Source organism: Anabrus simplex, chromosome 1, assembly GCF_040414725.1.
Source record: "Anabrus simplex isolate iqAnaSimp1 chromosome 1, ASM4041472v1, whole genome shotgun sequence".
NCBI classification, from domain to species: Eukaryota; Metazoa; Arthropoda; class Insecta; order Orthoptera; family Tettigoniidae; genus Anabrus; species Anabrus simplex.
The window spans coordinates 438,818,164-438,842,454 of record NC_090265.1 but is presented as its reverse complement, the minus strand read 5'-3'; the positions used below and the strand labels follow the sequence as shown (position 1 = coordinate 438,842,454).

Sequence of the window (24,291 nt, the reverse complement as noted above, 5' to 3'; positions counted from 1 at the left end):
AAGTGCACGGTGTGTGGCCGGATTGCTGGTACCAACTGACACATAATTGGACGGTGTTGTGTGAAGCTGATTCCTGCTCGTGGTACCCCTGCATAGGTAGTCGGAATTGAATTTCCGTTACCTAACTAAACGTCAGCATTTCAGAAACAATACAATTCATATAAGATGAGTAAGATGTTTTCCAACAATCGGGAAGGGCTCATATCAGAGCCAATCATTACAATTATTTCTGTAAACATAGAAGGATTATCAATGTGTAAAGAAGAGCTATTACAAAACCTTTGTTACACCCACAAATGTGATTTATGTGTTCAGGAAACACATAGGGACATTCATCAATGGCGCCCTAAGATCTGAGGAATGAAATTAGTGGTCGAAAGACCTCACAGCCGATATGGTAGTGCTATCTTTGCCAAACCATATCTTAAGATTCTTACAACTTCCATCACAGAACAAAATAACGTTGAAATAATTACTGTAGAAGTTAGTAATCTTGTAATTTCCTCTGTCTACAAGCCTCCCAATGAGGTATTCTCATTTAATCCTCCTGCTAATTTCAGCAGTCGGACACCATCTATTATTGTTAGTGATTTCAATAGTCATAGCACTGTTTGGGGCTATTCTCAAGATAATTCAAATGGAGATGCTATACTAGAGTGGACAGAACTGCATCGACTATCCTTGATCCATGATAATAAACTTCCTCCATCTTTTAATAGTGGTAGATGGCAACATGGATACAACCCTGATCTTATTTTTGTGAGCGAGAAATTAGCTAATCAAAGCATAAAGTCTGGTATATTGAGATAATATGACTCCAGAGAACATAAAAAAATACATAATTGTTCACTGTGCTACATAATGTAATGTAAAGCATGTTTTGTGTGTTGTAACTGACACAATGGCAAGTTTATATTAAATATGCAATACTACATTGAAACGAATCCTACAGATCTCAAAATTTACAGAGAATCAAATGGCATACATAATGGCAGACAAAACATTCTTTCTGGAAGACGTCAAACAAACATTCGGGCTATCAGACACCGCCGCATCGACTGCCGTCCTTGAAGAAAGGAGACAGAAAGCCCAGCAGATACCTGAAGGTTTCTACGAAACTGAAGTAATGAAGAACAGTGAATGGAAGGACCCAAACTACAAACTACACCATGTATACACACGCTTCGGTGTCCATGGATTCCACGGGAAAATATGCCTAACCAACAGATTTCATGCCCCAAACGAAGAATGTATCTGCCGTCTCTGCGGAATGACCTGTCCTAGGTACCACTTGATGAACTGTACTGAACAAACACAACGCATCGGCACACTTGCCAAGGACTGGTAAAAAAAAAAAACAACAACAACAATGAAGTGATGTACCAAAAGAAAATAATGACAAACTGTAACCTTTAACACATATGTACACATTGTGTTTAATTTCAATAAATACTACATTTTACTCATTTTACATATTTTACCACTTGATACTACATAAAAGTGCCAGCTTTAGTTATCATATTGTGTACAACTAATATGAACCGAGGACTATGACTCCAAATTAAAATATTTGCAGAGACACCACCTGAATTATGAAGAATTACATAAAGTAAAGTATTCAGGTGACCTCAAGTCTTTCCTGTAGGTCCTAAATCAGAATTTGTTAAGTAGAAGAGACTACCCTGGAGTGTCCATAAAAACAAAACAAACTTTGTAATTTTGGAACTAAGGAAGAATGTCTATGGTTTCTTACAGTCCATAAGTTGAAAATTTTCTCCACACTTTATAGACACCCTTTTAATTTCATTCTTTGAATGTTTTTTAATAAAATATCTCTAGAAAATTGAAGCCTTCTGATTTTCCTTACAGAATTTATTTTTAATTTTAATATCTCTGCTGTAAAGTTTATTTATTCTTTTATTTTCCATGAAGCCTTTTCATAAAATAAATACAGTATTAGCTCATTTTTATCCGTGGGTCTTGTTGCTCCTTCCAAACACCACCATGTAATTGAAAAGGATTTCTCTTACCTTATGTTGTTTAATTTAAGAAGCGTTTTCAGGGCAGTCATGAATCTCTACCAAACTTTCTCAACTTTATTGCTGTTTCAGTGGAACCTAGTGTGTGATCGACTCTTCTTACGCTCTACAGTGCAGATGGTGGTATCATTTGGCAAGTTCGTGGGTGCTTTACTCTTCGGGATAGTGGCTGACAAGTACAGTATCTTAAGTTAATCTTTAGTTAATTAAAAAAGTCCCTCTGAAACTAAAGCCTCCTGTTTATTGCCATGGAAACTGCAACAGATACAAAGAGCAGAGTAACATTATATTTTAAAGAGAATATTTACTTATGTTCGGTATATTTTTCTCTTAATGAAGAACAAAGGTCTGCATACCACACTCATAAAAATATGCACCTACAGAGGTGACCCACTATTACGCAATAGTCTGTTATCGATTTGATGTGTAGTAGTGAATTGCCTCATGCTTGAAGAATGAATTCTTAGCTGCTAATCCTATACTAACATTTGGAAATGCCCATTACCACTATCCTATGCTTGGTGTTGACACTCACTGCAATGTCATTCAGCGCTTCATAAAAGTCAGCTTAATCCTCATCTGCACCCGCACATGGAGAGTACACTGTGACAATTCTTTTAGAGGATGGCTACCTATTTGTACTTCCTCTTGAAACAAAAATCACCACCATCTGACAATTCTTGTTTTAATTCCTCCAGTTGCTAAATCTATCCACATCATTTGCTGATTTTGATGCCATACAGAAACTATGTTGCACGGTATGGTGTTCCTGACAAGCAGCCCTACCCCACACTCTGCCCTTCCTCTTTTCACATCTGTTAAGAACACTTTATAATCTCCAGTCTCTTCCTTGTATCTCCCCTTACTAAAATATCATTAAAACCCAGCACTTCCAGATGCATCCTCTTTGCTGACTCTGCCAATTGTACTTTCTTTATCCTGTAAATACTGATAATTCTGCATGGAATTCCATTTCATTTGCCAAGTTGTTTCCAAAGGGTCTCTGGCCTATCAAATGGAAATGGGACTCCATCACTCCAGTAGGTCCAAGGCTTGGTTAAAACATTATGAGCTGCTTGGTAGAAATTCTGTGCAGCAGAATGGCATGATTTTGTCACTTATTCATTACTTTTCAGTACTTATTTTAATACAGATAAATACACAATATAGCCTCAGTGAGTACCAGAATCAGTATTGCAAGAAATTTGAATATCCTGTTGGCATATCATGAAGTGCTGTGTGTTACTGACACTGCTTTATGGCATCAAAGAATGGATGCTAAGAGCTTCATCAGTGAACTGAATGCAGGTCTTTGAAATATGGATGTGTTGTGGACAATGTTGTTCTTATCATAGGAGCCATATCACTGTTCAGGAGGACTACTAACTTATCACCATTCTACCACTCAGTGGTATGGCATGGTTATGCCAGATGGTCTATTGGGCAAAGTTCTGTTCTTATTTCAATGAGCCTGGCGCTACTGTATTTGTTTCTCTTCACGTATGGAAAAACATCAACCTATATCATCTTCAATTTTTTTTACATAAGTGTACATAATATTTGAGTAAGAAAATATTTTCTTGGGTACATGGCTCTTCAATACATTGATATGTACATATTCCATACAATAAAATTCTAAATAACATGAGGAAAGACTGAAAATTCCTAAGCAGAAATAGTAAAGGGACTGGTAACACTTAATGAAGAGGTCACAAGTAGAATTTAATTATATATTGTAGAACATGGTGCTGGACCATTTGCTGCAGTAATGCTACTGGCAGATGTTGGTGAATGTTTCAGTATTTATCTGTATTAAGATAAGTACTGAAAAGGAACAAATAAGTGACAAAATCAAGTCATTTATAGAAATGCATAACGTGATAAAATAACAAGTCAGCATCAGAAGAGGGAACAATAGAAAAGGAGACAAGTACAAACATGAAAACTACAAATATACAAGGAATAGCTGTATTACCCGGCACTGCCCAGGCACTTTATTGATTGTTTACTATTAGGTATTTTATTACCTGTTAACTATGTACGAAGCAAACTTTTGTAGATTTCGTTATTGTGACGTTGACTGATACTTAACCCCCTTTTCACCCCCGCCCAGAGGGGTGCACACACATAATCATAATCCAGGCCATTTTCGACTTTTCTCACCCCCCATGCCAATGGGTCTGAACTTGGACTTAAACGACATGCGGGGTGTCACTGTTCATCTCAGCGACCCCAAAACCTATGAATTTAAAAATATTTTCATATATTATTTTTTTATGCCACCCCCTCCCCAACTCCACCCATAGGGGTACCTTAATTAAGGCCACGGCCGCTTCCTTCCCACTCCTAGCTCTTTCCTGTCCCATCGTCACCATAAGACCTATCTGTGTCTGTGCGACATAAAGCAACTAGCAAAAAAATAAACTTTGAACCGCAGGCCTATATTCCGCTGTACAATCCTTGAGCTGATGTTGCCATGGTTATGGCTGGCCATTTCTTAATCCAATTCCTAGAATGGGGTAGTGTGATGGAAAAATCTCCATAACGGTTGGTTTCAGGACCTTAAAACATGATTTTTGAGGCCCATAGGGCCTTACAGACTTTTGTTGTTCATGTCATGAGGCTTAAAATGAGCTTGGTCTCATCCTTGTGCGACAAATTCAATATTTTGTCTATATTGGCCTATAATATCTCTTGAAAGCAAATTTTTTATACCTAGGGTTATATTATTTCAATTTTTGTAGGGATCTCTAATTGTTTTGAAAATAAAACACAGCCCATGTTACTCATTGGTAATGTACCTTACTATAGGCAAAAGAATTTTTAAAATTGGTACAGTAGTTTTTGAGTTTATCCATTACAAACAGATACACAAACATACAAATCTTTTTCTCTTTATAAAATTAGTATAGATAATCTCCACACCATCATACACTATTCTCTTCAAATAAATGAGCTCTCTCCGCATTTTGTTTCCCCTTCTGATGCTGTCTTGCCTTTGTGTTTGTCCTACCACGTGTTCCAGTGTATGTTCCTTATATGACTTGATTGTACTGAATTAGTGACGCTGAGGAGTTCAAGATTACACATGGTACTCAAGACAAAATATTGTAATAATGCCATAATTCTGTTGTATCCTACTATATACTTAAGTTGCTACAATACAGGAATTTACAGTAAGTTCAAGGATAATGAAATCTTTCATTTATTTTACCAAAACTGTTGAAGATGGGGCCGAAAGATGAGTTTTGTCATTTCTTGTGGAATATACATCATTATCGGGCCAGTTACTGCTGTAATATCTAACTACTGGCTGTTTTTGCTGTGTCGCTTCGCCCTAGGAATGGCAGGATCTGGATGTTTTAACTGTGGCTTCACTTTAGGTAAGTAGCCTATACCTTAAGAAAAGACAATAGATGGCATTACTGAAAAATGTAAAAATCTAAAAGTTTCACATTGGGTAATGAATTGTAAAGTTGAATATTAAAAAAATACAAGCTATTTTCTGTCACTGAAGGGTTAGATTTTTGTACTTGTGACAGTAACATCATCCAATGGAGATGAGTGGCAGCAGAAGAGACAGAGTACATTTCAGTTATCAACACTAGACAGTCAGTGTAATGCTAAAGTTTTAGAAACTTGTAGGCCATCATATTTTGTTTTCTTCTAGCTCTGCAGTATTAGGGCTTTTAATCCACTTTTCCCCTCCCCACTTATGTGAATCTGTTTTCCCTAATTCTTCAAGTGATCATTCCTTAAAGTCTTTCTCATCATTCTACTAGTCATCTTCATTATCTTCTGGATGAATATTGACTAATGACCAAGCAGTTTTGCAGCGTATAAGAACAATAAGCACAACAACCCTCACTACTGCCAGTTATATAATTTTTATACCACAGTAGCAAACCAACCAACCGACCGACCAGTACTGATCTGCACTTAGGGCAGTCGCCCAGGTGGCAGATTCCCTATCTGTTGTTTTCCTAGCCTTTACTTAAATGATTTTATCAAAGAAATTGGAAATTTATTGAACATCTCCCTTGGTAAGTTATTCCAATTGCTAACTTCTCTTCCTATAAACAAATATTTGCTCCAATTTGTCCTCTTGAATTCCAACTTTATCTTCATATTGTGATCTTTCCTACTTTTAAAGACACCACTTAAAATTATTTGTCTACTGATGTCATTCCACGCCATCTCTCTCTGCTGACAGCTCGGAACATGCCACTCAGTTGAGCAGCTCATCTTCTTTCTCCAAAGTCTTCCCAGCCCAAACTTTGCAACATTTCTGTAATGCTACTCTTTTGTTGGAAATCACCCAAACAAATCGAGCTGCTCTTCTTTGGATTTTTTTCAGTTCTCGAATCAAGTAATTCTGGTGAGGGTCCCATACACTGGAACCATACTCTGGTTGGGGTCTTACCAGAGACTTATATGCCCTCTCCTTTACATCCTTACTACAACCCCTAAACACTCTCATAACCATGTGCCCTTTATTTACAATCATATTTATGTGATTACCCCAATGAAGATCTTTCCTTATATTAATACCTAGGTACTTACTGTGATCCCCATAAGGAACGTTCACCTCATCAACACAGTAATTAAAACTGAGAGAACTTTTCCTATTTGTGAAACTCACAACCTGACTTTTAACCCCATTTATCATCATTCCATTGCCTACTGTCCATCTCACAACATTATCGAGGTCATTTTGCAGTTGCTCACAATCTTGTAATTTATTACTCTACACTGAATAATTTCATTTGCAAAAAGCCTTATCTACAATTCCACTTCTTCACCCATATCATTTATATATATATAAGAAAAAATAAAGGTCCAATAATACTGCCTTGAGGAATTCCCCTCTTAATTATTACAAGATCAGATAAAGCTTCGCCTACTCTAATTCTCTGAGATCTTTTTCTAGAAATATAGCAACCCATTCAGTCACTCTTTTGTCTAGTCCAATTGCACTCATTTTTTCCCATAGTCTCCCATGATCCACTCTATCAAATGCTTTAGACAGGTCAATCGCAATACAGTCCATTTGACCTCCTGAATCCAAGAAAACTGCTATATTTTAGGTTTAATAATAATACAAATAAGTATCATTCACACACTATGCACTTTTAAAAATAACAACTCTGATTGAGGAAGCACTTCAAGTATTTAAATAAATTTATTGACCAGGGTTGGTAAATTACCAGAATATTTGCTATTTATCAAAGCAGTTACTTCACTAACATTAATGTTTTTCTGTCCGCTTTGCTGGAAACTGAAGAATTTATGTCATATGTACGAGGGTCGAGACATAAGTCATGGCAACTATTTTTTTCTCGCGAACAGGAGACAACACGGAAAATCTAAGATATGCATTTAGAAATATAGGGCATGTACTTGTGTATAGTGCCTGAAGAGAAATTCTGACTTCAGGAGATTCTCATAGGAAAGTGACAAAACACAGGCGATCGGTAAACATTGTTTTATTATGGTATAGACAGCAAATACACAAGACTACATACAAAGAACAGGTCTCCACTGGTTACAGACCTTCAAAATAATCACCTAAGGTTTCCACTGTGCATTGCCAGTGGTGGGGCAGGTGCTGAATACCATTTGCTGCATGTGTATCGCTAACGTGTGACACCTCTCTCCGAAATGCGGTTACGATGTCCTCTTTGTTAGCAAACCGTTGTCTACGTAATGGCTTCTTGACTTTTGGGGTTAGATCATAGTCACATGGGCCCAGATCAGGTGAATAAGGCGGCTCCTGCTTGTTGACTTCCATTTTGTGATGCTCTCACTCACATACTGAACTTGGGGGCATGCTTAGACCCACACTGTTGTTTACATACACCATCTAGAGGCATCATACGCAAGTATACACCGTACGTTTCCAAATGTATATCTTAGATTTTTCGTCTTGTCTCCTGTTCGCGAGGAAAAAAATAGTTGCCATGACTTATGACTCGACCTACGTATAGTACAAGAAGCATACACATAATAGAGATTTTTATGTGTGGGTCTACTCACACATATTGGCAAGTGCGCCACATTTCCCTCTCTCCACACACTTTGCTTCCCCTCACCCTCATGCTATTTGCATGTGAAAGTGCAAGGAAATAGAATCTTGGAGTTCTGAGTGCTGTTGAGCTTGGGAAACAAACCGTCAGAGTGCTGCTGACAACATGGTTCATCAAGAGTGCTACCACGCGATAATCTTATTGATGAAATGGTTCATCGCTATGTGCGCACATTTTGAGTTTTACATTCCTGCTGTTCAAGGTGCTATTGATGCAGCGGTTCATCAAAAGTGCTATCATGCAGTAATGCTATTGACCAAAACAGTTTTTCACTACATGCACTCCATTTTAGTTCCACATTACAGCTGTTTGAGGTGCGGTCATTTGAAAGTAGACTTACCTGCTGTCTTGTGATAGTCTATAGAACCTTTTACTTCATATTTACAATCTCTTTGGTAAGAGTATAAGTGTATTTGTATAAAATATAACCTAATTTATTATATGGAACCAATAGGAGGAGAGAGAATGTGTTAAATTGATTTAGAGTCTCAGGGAATAAAACCCTGCCTATTCCTGAACTGAATTTTGAGAAATTCCTGTTAAGCCATTTTCCTGTGATGTTGATGCAAACAAACATATGGCTAAGTTGCATGAGAATATCTCAGCGAAGGGGCGTTTATGCATCTGGAAATACATAGTTCTTAAAAGTATCATCTGATTTACATAGCAAAGGAAATGAAGCCTATGAGTTGTTCAAGGGCTGGGTTTGCACATGCTCTAGTGCAATATCCACCAACCACTACCGACTGATAAATACCTCTGTGCTTGGTGTTGATGGGTTTAGTAATAAAAATTAAGCTTGTTGAATGTAGCTCATATGGTAAAGATGTATCAGATATAAATGATTGGAAATTTGATTTTCCATTAGATGAAACTAATATTTCCACAGATATTTGAAAGTTTCTGAAAAATATAACAATCATAAATATCTCCTTTTTCTTTAAATTACAATTTGCTTTACATCATACCGACACAGATAAGTCTTATGGTGATGGTGGGACAGGAGTGGGAAAGAAGCGGCCACGGCCTTAATTAACGTACAGCCCCTGCATTTGCCTGGAGCAAAAATGGGGAAGCCACTGAAAACCATTTTCAGGGCTGCCAACAATGGGGTTTGAACCCACTATCTCTCGAATGCAAGCTCACAGCTGCATGGTCCTAACTGCACGGCCAACTTGCTCGGTACGAATATCTCCATTACTATTCCTCTCACAGTGAAAATTCATGATACATAAAAGATCAGACTTATAATGTGTTCAGTTTATTAATATGGCATTTTGGAGAAATTCTTGTTAAGCCATTTTCCTGCGATGTTAATGCAAACAGACAGACAAAAAACGGAGCTGAATCTATTTTCAAGTATAGTATACCTAATCCGAGATAAATAGAAAGTGCAAGGCATAAGTTTGGTGTTTGCAGACAAAATTTATTTAGATGTCATTTCTTTGGACTCAAAGGAAAATTAGTTATCAAGATAGTGCCTTCACTTAAATAATAAATCAAACATAGTGTTGCTAACAGGTGTCTCACTGAGACAACAAGAGAATGATTTGCTGAATTTTGCTTATGGTTTCTTTTTTTCTTTTTCAGAGAATGTACTTTCTTCTCTTTTCTTACCATCGCTTATTTGCTAAGGGAATGTTCCATGAGATATTGAAGATAAATTATTACGCATACTGGTATACATAAATATTTATTCAAAAAATCTCCTCAATTTCATGATTTTATTGTGAGAAATGTATGGAATACATTGACTTGATATGTGTGTACATCTGTCGTTGATATCCATAAGATTTATTCGAATAGGGTTGTGCACCATGAGTCCATACTTCATTTCCAGGAGCATGCAATGCAAAATGGTAGCATCCAGAGAGGAGAAAGCAAGTCCTTAAGTTTAATGAAACAAAATCTGACATTATCGTAAGATGTTAGCGGAGAAGAAGTTTTCATAGAGCACCACTGCATTTGCTACTATTTCCAGAAATGAAGAGAACAAGATGATTTTATGGATAACCTAGTATTTGATTATGAGAGCACCTTTGACTTCTGTGATAGTCAACCAACATGACATTAGAATTTGTGACACCAACTGCAGTTCTCAAATACGCACAAGACTCACCAAACTAAACATATTCTGACTGTGTTACAAGCTAAAATGCAGAATCCCTTCTTCTTCATGGAAGCTAGAATAACAGGCATGATGTAGTTGATATGTTGTAGCATGCTTCAGCAACAGGCCAATAGCAATGACTTCATTTACCAACATGATGAAGCCCCTTCTCACATCTACCAACCTGGTGTGAGCATTCTTCAGTGAAATCCATCTACAGAAATGAATCATATGTGTGGTTTTGGAGGAAAATACACTGATGGCATGACCTTCTATTAATTTTAATGAAAAGTGGAAGGGTATGTATGGGTACTTTAAGGCAGAACAGGTTCCAAGAAGGACATTCTAGGAACAAGGGGAGTATACATATGAGGATTTAAAGAAGGAAAAAGTATTCAGTCTGCATGTGTGTAAACACAGTTGGATTTAAGGAGGTTCAGGAGATGACTAATGCTGGCTAGCTAAGAAGAGTACTGAAATTACCTATGATAATAAAGACATTTACAAGAAAGATACTGTTAGTGAATTTTATCCTCTACTTTGTTCCCTCACTTTCTAATTCAGCTGTCCTTCCCAGATTAACTTATTTGCCATTTATTGTTTATGCTTTTTGTCATTCATATTATCTTCTGTCATCTGGAAAGAGAACAGGATACCAGAGGACTGGACGAAAGGTATCATTATCCTCCTGTATAAAAAGGGAGACAAGAAGAAATGCAGAAATTATAGGGGTATCATGCTACTTTCTCACTCTCTTAAACTTCTGGAGAAGATAATTGAAAGAAGAATCAGGAATATAGTTGAACCATTATTGGAGGAGGAGCAACACGGGTTCAGGAAGAACCGAAGCATAACAGACCTGATATTTGCCAATAGAATGCTAACAGAGAAACACTGGGAATATGGTAAGAACTTAGTGGTAGTTTTTATGCACATGGAGAAGGCCTATGACAGTGTGCCTAGAGAGATAATCTGGGAATGCCTAGAAGGTATAGGTGTGCCAAACTTCTTGATCAATGAAGTAAAGATGCTCTATCAAAAGTGCTTAAGCTGTGTCCAAGTAGGGGATGGAAGATCAGATTGGTTTGAAACCAAAAGAAGATTGCTTCCTATTATACAACCAAAAGAGGAGTCCAGCAGGGAAGTGCCTTGTCGCCACTCCTGTTCATCATTGTTATGGATTAGATCATAAAGTCCATCAAAGAACATTGCAAAGAGCCTAACACTCTAATATTTGCAGATGATGTTCTCATCTGGGAAGAAAATGAAGCAGAAGTACAGGAGAAACTAAAAATGAAGCAGAAGTACAGGAGAAATTAAATCTTTGGAATGGCAGGTTTAAAGAATATGGACTAAACATCAGTAAAACAAAAATTGTTGAAATGATTATCAACAGTAAAGCCATAGATTCAAACATTTTCCTGGAGGGAACCCTATTGCAGTCTGTTTCTAACTTCAAATATCTTGGAAGTATCATTTCAAAAGATAACACAGTAAACCAAGAAATACTTAGAAATCTACTCTGGAATGATAAAATACCCCAGAAATCAAAACTGACCCTCTTTTATACCTATTTCATTCAAATTCTCATGTATGGACTGGAAACATGTACCCTACATAACAAGGCAAGCAGTAAAATCCAGTCAACAGAAATGAAATTCATCAGAACAATGAACCAAAAGACCAGGAAGGACAAGATTAGAAATGAAGCAAACAGGAAGGAGGCTGGCATCAAAATACCCGTTGCAGAGTTTTTAGAAAGGCGCAGGCTACAACAGTTTGGACATGTTATGAGGATGGAAGGAACAAGAACAGCAAGAAATTACTTTGACAGAGAAATGAAAGGGAAGAGGCCAGTTGGGAGATCCAGGAATAGATGGCTAGACATAGTGAAATCTGAGGTCAGTAAGAGGAATGCCAAGTGGGAGGACATAGAGGAACAGAAACTATACTTTGACAGGCGAGTGCTTGTACACCACACCTGGAAAAAAGGAGCTGAAAAATTATGATGATGATAATGATGATGATGATTATTACCTTCCCAGTTAATGTTTGGCAAATGGAGACCACCTGCTACAATAACTTTCCTTTCTGTGTCATTCCCCACATAGCTGATTAACTTATCAAATAATTCTGCATCAGCTTCAGCATCACCCTTTCCAGGTCTGTACATGCCAGAAACATCAAGTTGCCCATTATCTTTAGAGATGAACCTTACACCTATAATTTCAGGTTTTTCATCCATAACTTGTTTGTACATTACAAATTCTTCTGTCACCAGTATGAATACTCCTCTTCTTATTATTCCTATCCTGTCTCTGTAATGAACAATCCAGTTCCATGAGAACATTTCTGCATCCATTATATCACTTCCGAGTCACAATTCAACTCAATGAAAATGAAAACCTACAACCTGTTTTCCAGTCTTTGACCGGGAAAGGGATGTAATGAATAAACCATATATAGGCTATTATTACAATGGGGTCGCCACTCCCAAACTAATTTATTAATGACTGATAAATGCTATGAAATGATAATGGATAATTATTAAAATAGGCCCACCTGGTGGCCATGATCATTAAAGCATCAAGTTTACATGGTCTGACTAGCCAGTTTGAGTCCCGTTAGTCGAAAAAATTCACCATCAGAATGTTGGCTGTCAAGGTAGGAAAGGTGGTAGCATACAATTTCCAATCACTAGATTGTGTGCCAAAAGTCTGGATTCAATTCCAAACCTTTCCACAGAGCTCATATGGGATGAGGGCATATGACACTGTTGATGTTGATTCGTCCATCGGATGGGGATGTTAAGCCTCAAACAGTCCCCTTGGTGCTATTCAACAGGAGTAGACTATGTGCTCCCTTCCTACTATAATATATCATATCATTTATTTCATCTCTGAAGAAAACACTAGCCGCCATCTTTGACTATGTCAACATCATACAGCGGCGCTGGACTTAACTCCACATTTCATTGTTCTATGTATATTCTCTGTGTATGTTTTGAAACAGTGAAAATAAAAGCTGTTTGTTTTATACTGGAAGTAAACATCTGCTATTTTTATTTTCATCAGTTTATGGGCCCAGGATCATGAACTAAGTGAGTAGATTATGACCTCTTTATAAAAAAGTACCGTAATTGTGCAGCATAATTAATGACAGTATAAGGTTAAATATCCCATTACTGAATGATGGAGCTGGGCTGAGTGGCTCAGACGGTTGAGGCGCTGGCCTTCTGACCCCAAGTTGACAAGTTCGATCCTGGCTCAGTCTGGTGGTATTTGAAGGTACTCAAATATTGCAGCCTCATGTCAGTAGATTTACTGGCATGTAAAAGAACTCCTGCAGGACTAAATTCTGGCACCTCAGCATCTCCAGAAACCATAAAAGTAGTTCGTGGGATGTAAAGCAAATAACATTATTATTATTACTGAATGATGGCAATTATGTATTAAGGGAATCAAAGATGCGAGCTATTTATGTACATGATGATTTATGGGTAGTTGTCAGTGAGCCAAAACCTGAAGATACAAATGATGACGGGTAAAAAAAAGAACAAGGCTATAGTGTACATTATATTAGGTGCTAACGACAGCCAACTCATTCATTTTGCTCACCTGGAAAATGTGTGCGATGCATGGAAAACAAGGTCAAAAAAAGATGAGAGATCCACATTTGGCAGCAGGCTGTCATAAGTTGTATGAAATACACTATCATGGCAGCTCGATGAACAAGCATATTGATGCCATCATAGAAGTGGTCAGATTGCTGCGCTCGTCAGGTAGGCTTCTCGAGAATGACAAAATCATCGTGGTGTTATTGTTGAACCTCTCAGAAATATACTCAGGCTCGTTACAGCTCTCGAAAGTCATGACAGAGCAGATTTAACTGTGGAGTACGTAACAGGAAAAATACTCAACGAGTATCCAAGACATGATATAGATGTTGATTCCCATAGGGAATCTGAAATATTTGTTCTGAATGAGTAAATTTATAATACCAATATAAATGGTAGTGAGACAAAGTCTCTCATAGTGCACTGGCACTGCCGATGGCTACAATTAGCCTACGCAGTGGCCTCCATAGTATGCACTAGCCATGCGTCTGGTAGGTGTGCTAGGTACCAACTGATGAGCCCAGCCTAGCACACGGGGGCGAAACGCTGGCAACCAGGAATGAGTTAGCTGGAAAATTGATAATGTCCAATAACGGACCATTTATATTGGTATTATAAATTTACTCATTCGGAACAAATATTTCAGATTCCCTATGGGAATCAGCATCTATATCATCTGATGGCCAAGCAGGCATCAATTTTTTGTAGTGAGACAAAGTCTTTCATAGTGCATTGGCACTGCCGGTGGCTACAATTAGCCTACCCAGTGGCCTCCATGGTATGCACTAGCCATGCGTCTTGGTAGGTGTGCTAGATACCAACTGATGAGCCCAGCCTACCACATAGGGGGCGAAGCGCTGGCAACCAGGAATGAGTTAGCTGGAAAATTTATAATGTCCAATAACGGACCATTTATATTGGTATTATAAATTTACTCATTCGGAACAAATATTTCAGATTCCCTATGGGAATCAACATCTATATCATCTGATGGCCCAGCAGGCATCAATTTTTTGTAGTGAGACAAAGTCTCTCATAGTGTATTGGCACTGCTGGTGGCTACAATTAGCCTACCCAGTGGCCTCCATGGTATGCACTAGTCATGCGTCTTGGTAGGTGTGCTAGGTACCAACTGATGAGCCCAGCCTAGCACATAGGGGGCGAAACGCTGGCAGCCAGGAGTGAGTTAGCTGGAAAATTGATAATTTCCTATAACGGACCATTTATATTGGTATTATCCAAGACATGTCGAAGCAGGTGAGCCGGGAAATGACTTGGAGACAGCACTGCAGTCAACCACAACAGGAATAAAAAAGCTCAAGAAGTTTTATTGAAGCTAAAGTGTCAACAAGAAAAGGCTCATCAGTGTCTGTATTCCCAAAGACAATAAGATGTTTCTATTACGTATATTTTGTTATCCATGGACGACTTTCTGGTAACTAGTAGATCTTCAGAATTAACAGCAAGGGTTGGTCAAGAACTAGTCATATATTTTGACTTGAAAGACTTAGATGATATAAAACATTATTTGGGCCCAAATCAAATGAAAAACAGATGGATCATTTTTGTTAAACCAGAGTGCAAAAATTGTGAAACTACTCCAAGACTACAGATTATCAGAAGTGTTTCTGGAGCTCGAACTAAACATATCAATGTCGGTCATCATCTGTTACAGGATCTGCATGAGAAGATAATTATAAATGTTCAATACTGTCCTTCTAATATGATGTTGGCGGATTTATTTACGAAACAGACTTCACACCAAAGAGCTCTATCAGCATCGATATACCTTTGACTTTTGCTCCTTCAAGCAAGATAAATATGTTTATAGACAACCGAATGCTTTTTCCTTCCTCCCAAAACTACTTAAGGAAGACTGTTATCTTATCGTAACTCATTCGACTTTCACTCCTTCAGACAGTTAAATAGACTATAGGCAGTTGAACAGCCACTTAAGAGGGCTGTTGTCTTACCACAATATACGAAATTGGCATCTGTAACAGTCTATCAGCTTTGCTTTTTCTTAGCCTTTAACAGGAGTATTCAAAGAGGCACATTTCTGTTTCATTATAAAGATTGAGCTGTTTATTGCTCTACCCCCAACAAGTTTTTTTTTTTGGGCGCATTGACTCAAAGCTCCGGGAAGTATAATCGTGTAAACTTTCGACATGCAGTTTGATACTGCGATTTTAGCCAAGGGCATTCTAATAATTTTTATGTTTGGACAGACACCTACATTGATATCCTCTTTTTATGACTTGTAAGAGCAATCAGGATCCTGATTTTTCACCATACAGGTTTGAGTTTGAGGCTGATGATGCCCTCAATATGGGCAAAACATGTCGCTTAACATTATATAATAATATTTGATTTCTAATATGATGTTGGCGGATTTATTTACGAAACAGACTTCACACCAAAGAGCTCTATCAGCGTCGATCTCTTTGTATTGAATAGGTGGATATAAAAAAATAATAACACTTGTAACATACTTTGTATTTACATACATTTCAATACGGATCTAACATGAGAATTATAACATGTAATGTTTATTTACGAAACCGTTACAACAGGAACCATTTTTTGGAAGATTTAGGTTTCTCGAAGTACTGAACTTTCGAATCTGTGTCAGCCGGAAGGAATGAAGAAAACCTTCTCTTAGATGTCAAAAGTAGCTGCCATCTTTGACTACATCAACGTCATACAGCGGCGCTGGACTTAACTCCACATTTTCTTTTTCTATGTATATTCTGTGTGTATGTTTTGAAACTTAATGAAAATAATAGCTGGTGTTTTTTTTTTTGAAGGGGCTTTACGTTGCACCGACACAGATAGGTCTTATGGCGACGATGGGATAGGAAAGACCTAGGAGTTAGAAGGAAGCGGCCATGGCCTTAATTAAGGTACAGCCCCAGCATTTGCCTGGTGTGAAAATGGGAAACCACGGGAAACCATTTTCAGGGCTGCCGATAGTGGGATTCGAACCTACTATCTCCCGGATGCAAGCTCACAGCCGTGCGCCTCTACGCTCTGTTTGTTTTATGCTGGAAGTAAATGTGTGTTTTCGCTATTTTCATTTTTCATCAATCTCATTAACTCCTCTGTTGAGGTTGACATCAGGAAAGGCATCCAGTCATAAATAAATAATAATGTTACTGTTTTTACGTCTCACTAACTACTTTTGATGGTCTTGAGAGATGCCGAAGAGGCAGAATTTTGTCCCACAGGAGTTCTTTTACGTGTCAGTAAATGTACCGACATGAGGCTGACGTATTTGAACCCCTTCAAATACAACTGGACTGAACCAGGATCAGACCTGCCAAGTTAGGGTCAGAAGGCCAGCACCTCAACTGTCTGAGCCGCTCAGCCTGGCTGGCATCTGATCATAAAAGCTTGTTATGAAGATTTTTCTCACACCATACCTGACCCCATAAAGAAACAGGACAGGAGTTGGACATAGAATAGGTATAATACATTATCAAAATAATCCTATTCCTTTCTTTACAACATTCTCCAGTTTACCACTACAACTTGATGTCATCCTTACTTGACTTGCAGCTCCCATCCTACTGATAACAATCTCCACTCCCTTAAACTTCTCCTGTGCTGTCATAACCAGATCCCTTACATCCCCAACTATGTTAATTCCTATTCTTGCTTGGAGTTCCAACATGAAACTCTTCTTACCCTTCTCCTTAACTTCTATTTTCCTTAACATCTCCCTTAATCTAATTCCTGGAAAACACTCTGGCTTAGTTTAATTTTGCTCACTCACTTTCCCCACATGCCTAACTAGAGTTTCCCATGACCAGAGCCTCAGCTCCATCCACCTCATTAGATTCCCTCCTCTCCTGGTATCCTGTAACTCAAGACCTTTGCTAAATGCCACAACAATAAATTTAGCATGATGGTGGTATAATCAACCATTCATGTGGCTTGGTGATCAGCCAGATAAGTTAGTTCTCAATAAAAATGATCAGTAACATATTTGTCTGTTATTGTGATTATCAGCAGCTATTTGTAAATAAAGTTGTATTGGATTGACTATCTAACATGTCTTTCATTTCATCCAAAGTCTGACTTACGCCAGGTAATGTTCTCAGAAAAACCCATCAGGAGTGCCCCTCCCCTTCTAGCATCCATATTTTTAATTTATTGTTTGACACAAGGAACCAGAATAATGTAACAAATTTATAATAGTCTACACTGGTTATAAACAAAGCAAATGAAATGTTTAAACAAGAATCATTTTTGATTGCAGTAGGAGAGAATCAAAAATGTTTCAAACTTGTAGTGGGTTTATTTTGTAATATCTGAAGCCATCTCTTTTCAGTTTTGACTCAGCTAATTTTTAACCGTTAATTTTTAATGTATGTTTTCCTTTTTCAGGTAGTTTATAAATTGATTACTCAAAATTATTTTTGGAAGACTGAAGTACCTAACAGTTAAAAAAAAGAACTTTTAGTGTATCAAGAGAAAACTGTACAGTAACATATCGTTATGAACATGACACCATCTGTTTTATCACTAATTTATTTCAAGATGATTCAATAGATGCACACACACACACACACACACACACACACACACACACACACACACACACACACACACACACACACACACACAATCACATTCAACCATGAATGACCACACTTACTAATTGCTATTTATTTACAAGTCTCTCACAGAAGGCCTGCAGATGGACAGTCCTTACCTGACAGAGGCTATAATCTTGATTGATACTCCTGTCACTTGCACCCACAAGTCACCCCGTACAGCAGCTGTGTGCAGACCGCTAGGTTTGAACACACGGCCACTGGCCACACAACACATGATTACTGTTCCTTGGTTTGATTCCAGAGCCAGTCTAGTGATTCACACAGTCAAACACAGTGAACAACTAAACAGCATGGCAATACTCTCCACAACAATGACCATTAACACTTTTCCAATTACATTCATGATAGCTGATCCATCATTGACTCTATGACAGTCCTCAGTCCACAGAAAGACACATGCACAAACACAGTACTCCAAGGCAGTACACATTGTATTCCGTTCCATACGCGATGATACCTTGACTCCGATGGAACACTGATGGCAGCCAATAGCCGTCCCAGTCCACCTACTCACTCAACACTCAGATGCAACAACAACAACAACAACAACAACAACAACTCATTCAAACTCCAGTGGGATGATGGGGACAGCCAACACCTTTGTTGCCCTCAGCCCGGCCACTGAACCCCAACACACCGAGTCCAACTCCAACTCCAAAAACTGGCTCCAACACTCGCTCCAACTCTGAGTCCTACACTGACTGGCTGTTCGCAGCTAGCCCCCTTTTTATAGTTCAGGTGATGTGTACCAGAATATTTGCAATGTGGCTAGAGATGAAACATTCTTGCTGCACCTTCCAGAAACACTCGGTGAAACCAAATGAAGAGAATAATGAATGGAAAGACCAGCCATGCCCTCCAGGCTGGCTAGGAGCTCCTGGTTGGTTTACTTGTCCCTTTGAGGAAGTACCAAAAGGGGACCACAGATCTGGCATGTGACAATATCATCCTGCTGAGTAAGAAATATTGCCCCTTAAATCCTGGCACCATGACATTGCTTTTAAGAGCTAAATTATCTTAGAATCACTTTATAAGGACTTCTTTATTTTTCCTATCAATCTGTGGATATCATCTTCATATATCACTTGTACCTTATCATTAATATCTATCAGAAATAGATGTTACAGAAGTTACCTTTGATTGTTTCAGTGATGGAAATATTGAATGTGCGGTACCGATCAACTATAGGTATACTGTACAACATGTCCTACCCAGTGGGTATGTTATTACTGCCTCTCATAGCCTATTTTATACGACAGTGGAGAACTCTAATGCTATCATTAACAGTACCAGCTGTGCTGCTGCTCATCTCCTGCTGGTAAGTTCATTCATCACATCTGCTAACACATACATACACAAAGTTAGCAATAATAATGAACATGATATGCATAAATGCTGCCAGGACATTTTGGCCACTACTTTCCCGGTCACTGGCAATTCGTCCACTTTTTTTAGTCACGTCAAATTTGTCCATAGTAATATTTCATCTATGTGAGTTTGTTTGTGCAGAACAGGACATTTTGTCTATTTTATTTTCCATTCACTGACAACGGGTCCACTTATTTCATCCACTCCAGATTTACCACTTTTCTCCAACTCATCTATTTCTTTTTATTTTATAATGACAATCAGAATACTAACTGTTGCAGTTTGTATAGGGAGTGACTTAAAATTCTGTTAAATTTGAAGTGTAGGCCAGTGCCTAACTTTTTAAAAGTAATTAGAGGAACCATGCTGTTCCATAGCATTCATTATGAACAGGTGAATTAATGTGTCTTGATATGAAATATTATTGCTCCATGCATTGCCCAGGTATTTCCTTGAATGTTTATTTTTAGGATTTATATTACATTTTAATTATGTGTCATGTGAATTTTTGTAGATTTCTTTATTGTAATGATGTCTGATATTTTACAAACTATGTTGTTGTTTTAGAATTATTGTAGTGTGTTTAATTACAAGTTTTAGTTTTAGAGAGTTTTGTTTTGTGTGGAAGCAATGACCAAATTCAGATACAGTAGTAAGTGCCGCATACAGGAATGATAAGGAAATAATTAAAACTCAAAAATAATTTACTAATTCATAAAAAGTTGCAAAGAAAAAAGATAATAGTAGCACCATTTCCTTGGTGGTGTCCTGAGGGACTGAATAACAAATAGTGTGCAACTGTGAAATAGATGCAGTTGGCATCACATTAGGAGGGTTTGGCAAAAAAAGACAGTCAAGCCAATAGCAGCTCAGACTGAACCGCAGGTGAAGCTCATTTTGAAGCAGTGATTTTGTAACCCCACACCCTTATCCCATCAGTTGAATTTATATGAATAAAGGTCAACCTAAATTTATTGTCACTTGCAATTACACTATATTCAATATGAAAGTAAAGTCCAATGCCAATGTTTTAATTTACTACTTACTGTATAATTTAAACTATCACTTATAACAAGACAAATAAAATATAAAATTACTCTTTCTTTGAACTTCAGTCACTTTAACATATACTCATAAATACAAAGCTAACTTCTCTGCTCGAAAGACAATCACTGATAAGTTAACTGGCTTAAAATGTAACCGCTACTTCCTTCTTGGCTGTGTCAATGAACCAGACTGCCAAAGGAGGCTACAATTCAGTACTTAAATTCAATCTCTCAGAAAGATCTGGAAATACAGATGCACTTCTACTAGTACCGGAACCAGGCTTAGTGGCTCAAACTGAATAAAATGCAGAAAGAAAAATGTTAAGTTGGACCATACTTCCAATACAGACATCTAGATAATGGAATTATAATTACGGAATAAAATTTAGTATTTACATACAGTATTTATAAACAGTTTAGGTGAAATGGTACTTCACTAGCTACACCCCAGCAGCTGCTACTAACTGAAGTTGGCAATGCTAGTAATCTATGGGAAATGAGTAAATTGGTGGTGATGGTGGTGGGTGGTTATTGTTTTAAGAGGAAGTACAACTGGGCAACTGTCCTCTATTAACACTAATCAGAGGGAAAAAATGGAAGGGATTCGACACTTCAAAAAATGAAGGTATCAGCCAAAGACAAGGGCCACGAAGGGTGTGAAAATGAAAAACTCTCTAGGCCCCAAATACTCCAATACTGTTGGGGTCGGAAAACAACAAGAGTTGACCAAAGGAGGTCAGATAGCATAGCTGAAAGCGAGGAGCCTGGCACAAGTAAGTTGAAGCAATGCCGGGACTCAGCTAAGAGCCCTATGATCACCAACTCATGCTCTCCAAGTTAAGAATCCCTGAAGCTTCTTTTAGTCCTTTTAGTTCTTTTAGTTGCCTCTTACAACAGGTAGGGAATACCATGGATGTTATTCTACTGCTCCCACCCACAAGCGGAAAATGAGTTGGACAATAATTGGATTTGCTTTTAGGTGACTTAGTATTAATGTTAAGAGAGATAGGTGTTCAGTACCATCCTTATTGTCATCATAGGCATTCATTGTTTGTTTGTGGGTTTGAGGTGGGATGAATCTTTCATGGCAGGTTTTTATGACCGGATGCCCTTCCTGATGTTAACCACATCACAGGAGTTAATGAGATGAAATGAATGACATGATATATGATAGTAGGAAGGGAGAGGGTGAAACCTGGTACCAGCACATAGCTTACTCCTGTTGAATAGCACCAAGCGGTCTGCTCAAGGCTTAACGTCTCCATCCGACGGACGAATCACCATCAACAGCGTCATATGCCCTCACTCCATATGAGCACTGTGGAGAGGTTTAGAATTTAATCCAGGCTTTTGGCACGCAATTTAGTTATTAGAAATTACATACCACCTCTTCTCCTACCCTGCCGGCCAACATTCTGATGGTGAAAATTTTTTCGACCAACAGGACTCAAATCGGCAAAACACGGTGTGAGACCGTTTAGACTTCAACGCCTCAATGATCATGGCCACCCGGCGGGCTTTAATCATTGGCATTCATTCCCTGGCAATAATGTTTGTCTCCTAAGTACATCAATGTTGTGAATTATGGATTCTTAAATGGCTAAATAAACCTATCTAGAACCACACTGTACTTCAATGTTGACACATCACACCTGATAAATCCTTGTTGTTGTGGAGCCTGGTGGTTAATTCTTCTCTGGTTTTCTTGAATGTATTTTAACAGACTTATTCCTCTGGACCCTTGCGGATAATATGTCACCACATCCTTCAAGTTGCCAATGTCAGTTTGGCATTTTTTCATATTGGACTTCAGAACTTTAGACCATCTTTGCACTTTTAGGTTTCTTCCTGAGTCCCCTCGCTGGTTGATGTCTCATGGACGAAGAAAAGATGCTTGGTCTGTGGTTCAACGTGCTAATAAGATGCTTGGCCGAAGGCACACCATGCCACCTGCCACTGGAGATACTAATACCAGCACGAAGGTTTGTCTATGAAACACAGTGATGTTCATCATTTAAGAGGAGGGAAATCCATGTAAATTAGTAAGAGTATGATAACTAAAAATTAGTCAGGGAATCAAGCTCAGTATAATATTACGACCTAAACACATTTTCTTCCAAGTTAGAAAACAGAACAAATAGAAAAATATAAGCAAAGAGTACTTTATTTTGGTAAGATCACAGCAGTATCATATGCATGATAGAAATAAAAATACTAAAGAAAGAAAAATAAAGAAAAGAATATGATATTGTGTATAGTAAATTGGTCTCATAAAGTGCTGCAATGAGGCTTATGCAAATCCATGTCTCTTTATTGCCTACAGCTACTCAAAGAAATCATATTTAAATACATGTCCCATCCTATTTCTTCTTGCAGTATTGATGATATATTGCTGATGACCTCAGATTAGTGCCCCTTAAAATGAATCACCTAAATCATATTTAAATACATGTTCCATCCTATTTCTTCTTGCAGTATTGATGATATATTGCTGATGACCTCAGATTAGTGCCCCTTAAAATGAATCACCTAAATATATCCATAATTTATTTCAAACATTAATTTCCCTTGCCTAAACCTTTATAAAGTTATCAAATACCAAAACATTTACAATACTATTCAAGATAAAATATGCCATCGTCCCTGAAATTTTATCCTCTTCTTTCTCCTCCTCCTCATCACCATCATCATCATCATTGTTGCCTTTGTCCAATTTGATCTTGGAGTGGATTGTGGATCATTGATCTCCACCTCTGTCTTCCATTATTCTCTATCAAAGACATATTGGAAGCACACCACTCTTTCTTGTTTTGTTCAATTTGTTCCCTTCACTGTTTCCTGAGTCTGCCTCTCAGTCTTTTCGCCTAATCTCCAATTCAAGTGTTGACTCTGGGATCCGTGTTCCTCCCACTTTTTTCACACGCTCCTACCACTTCAGTCTCATTATAAGTTATAATCAATTTTTATATCAACATAAAATATACGGAGATCATTTCATGAATCATGGCAACTGTGTTATGTCATCTGAACATGTGGGAGCATGATAAGTCCAATATACTGTATTTGAAAACCTGTGTCATACTCTGCTGAATGCCACCAATTGATGGAGTTTCTATGCATTGGTGGCTAGTTAACAACACATAAAAATGTTAATCTGCTACCAGTCGTGCTCCAAGATGTACGTAAGTAAAGTTGAACTGTAGCTATACGTGAAGACTACCGCTTTCTGTAGTACAAATTCACATCATTGTCATGTGGAGCTAAAATATGTGTTCAGTAAACAAGTAGCAACTGTTGAACTGTTGCACAGTGGACATCTCGTGTCCGCTCACACAGAGATGTCAGTGACCATTATTGAAAAGTGTTAACAGAACACAGGCTTTGGACTGTGCAGGAATCATCTA

At 38.0% G+C, this 24,291-nt stretch overlaps 1 protein-coding gene across 2 annotated transcripts in view; it reads left to right on the top strand.

The window, feature by feature from the left end:
* The window catches only part of LOC136867067 (organic cation transporter protein), a 160,992-nt gene that overhangs the window by 89,523 nt on the left and 47,178 nt on the right, over positions 1-24,291 (top strand). For both annotated transcript variants that reach the window (XM_067144174.2, XM_067144181.2), the window contains 4 exons: positions 2,112-2,215; positions 5,268-5,422; positions 19,623-19,791; positions 22,728-22,869. In XM_067144174.2, coding sequence (XP_067000275.2) covers positions 2,112-2,215; positions 5,268-5,422; positions 19,623-19,791; positions 22,728-22,869 — 570 coding nt within the window. The remainder of the gene's footprint in view (positions 1-2,111; positions 2,216-5,267; positions 5,423-19,622; positions 19,792-22,727; positions 22,870-24,291) is intronic.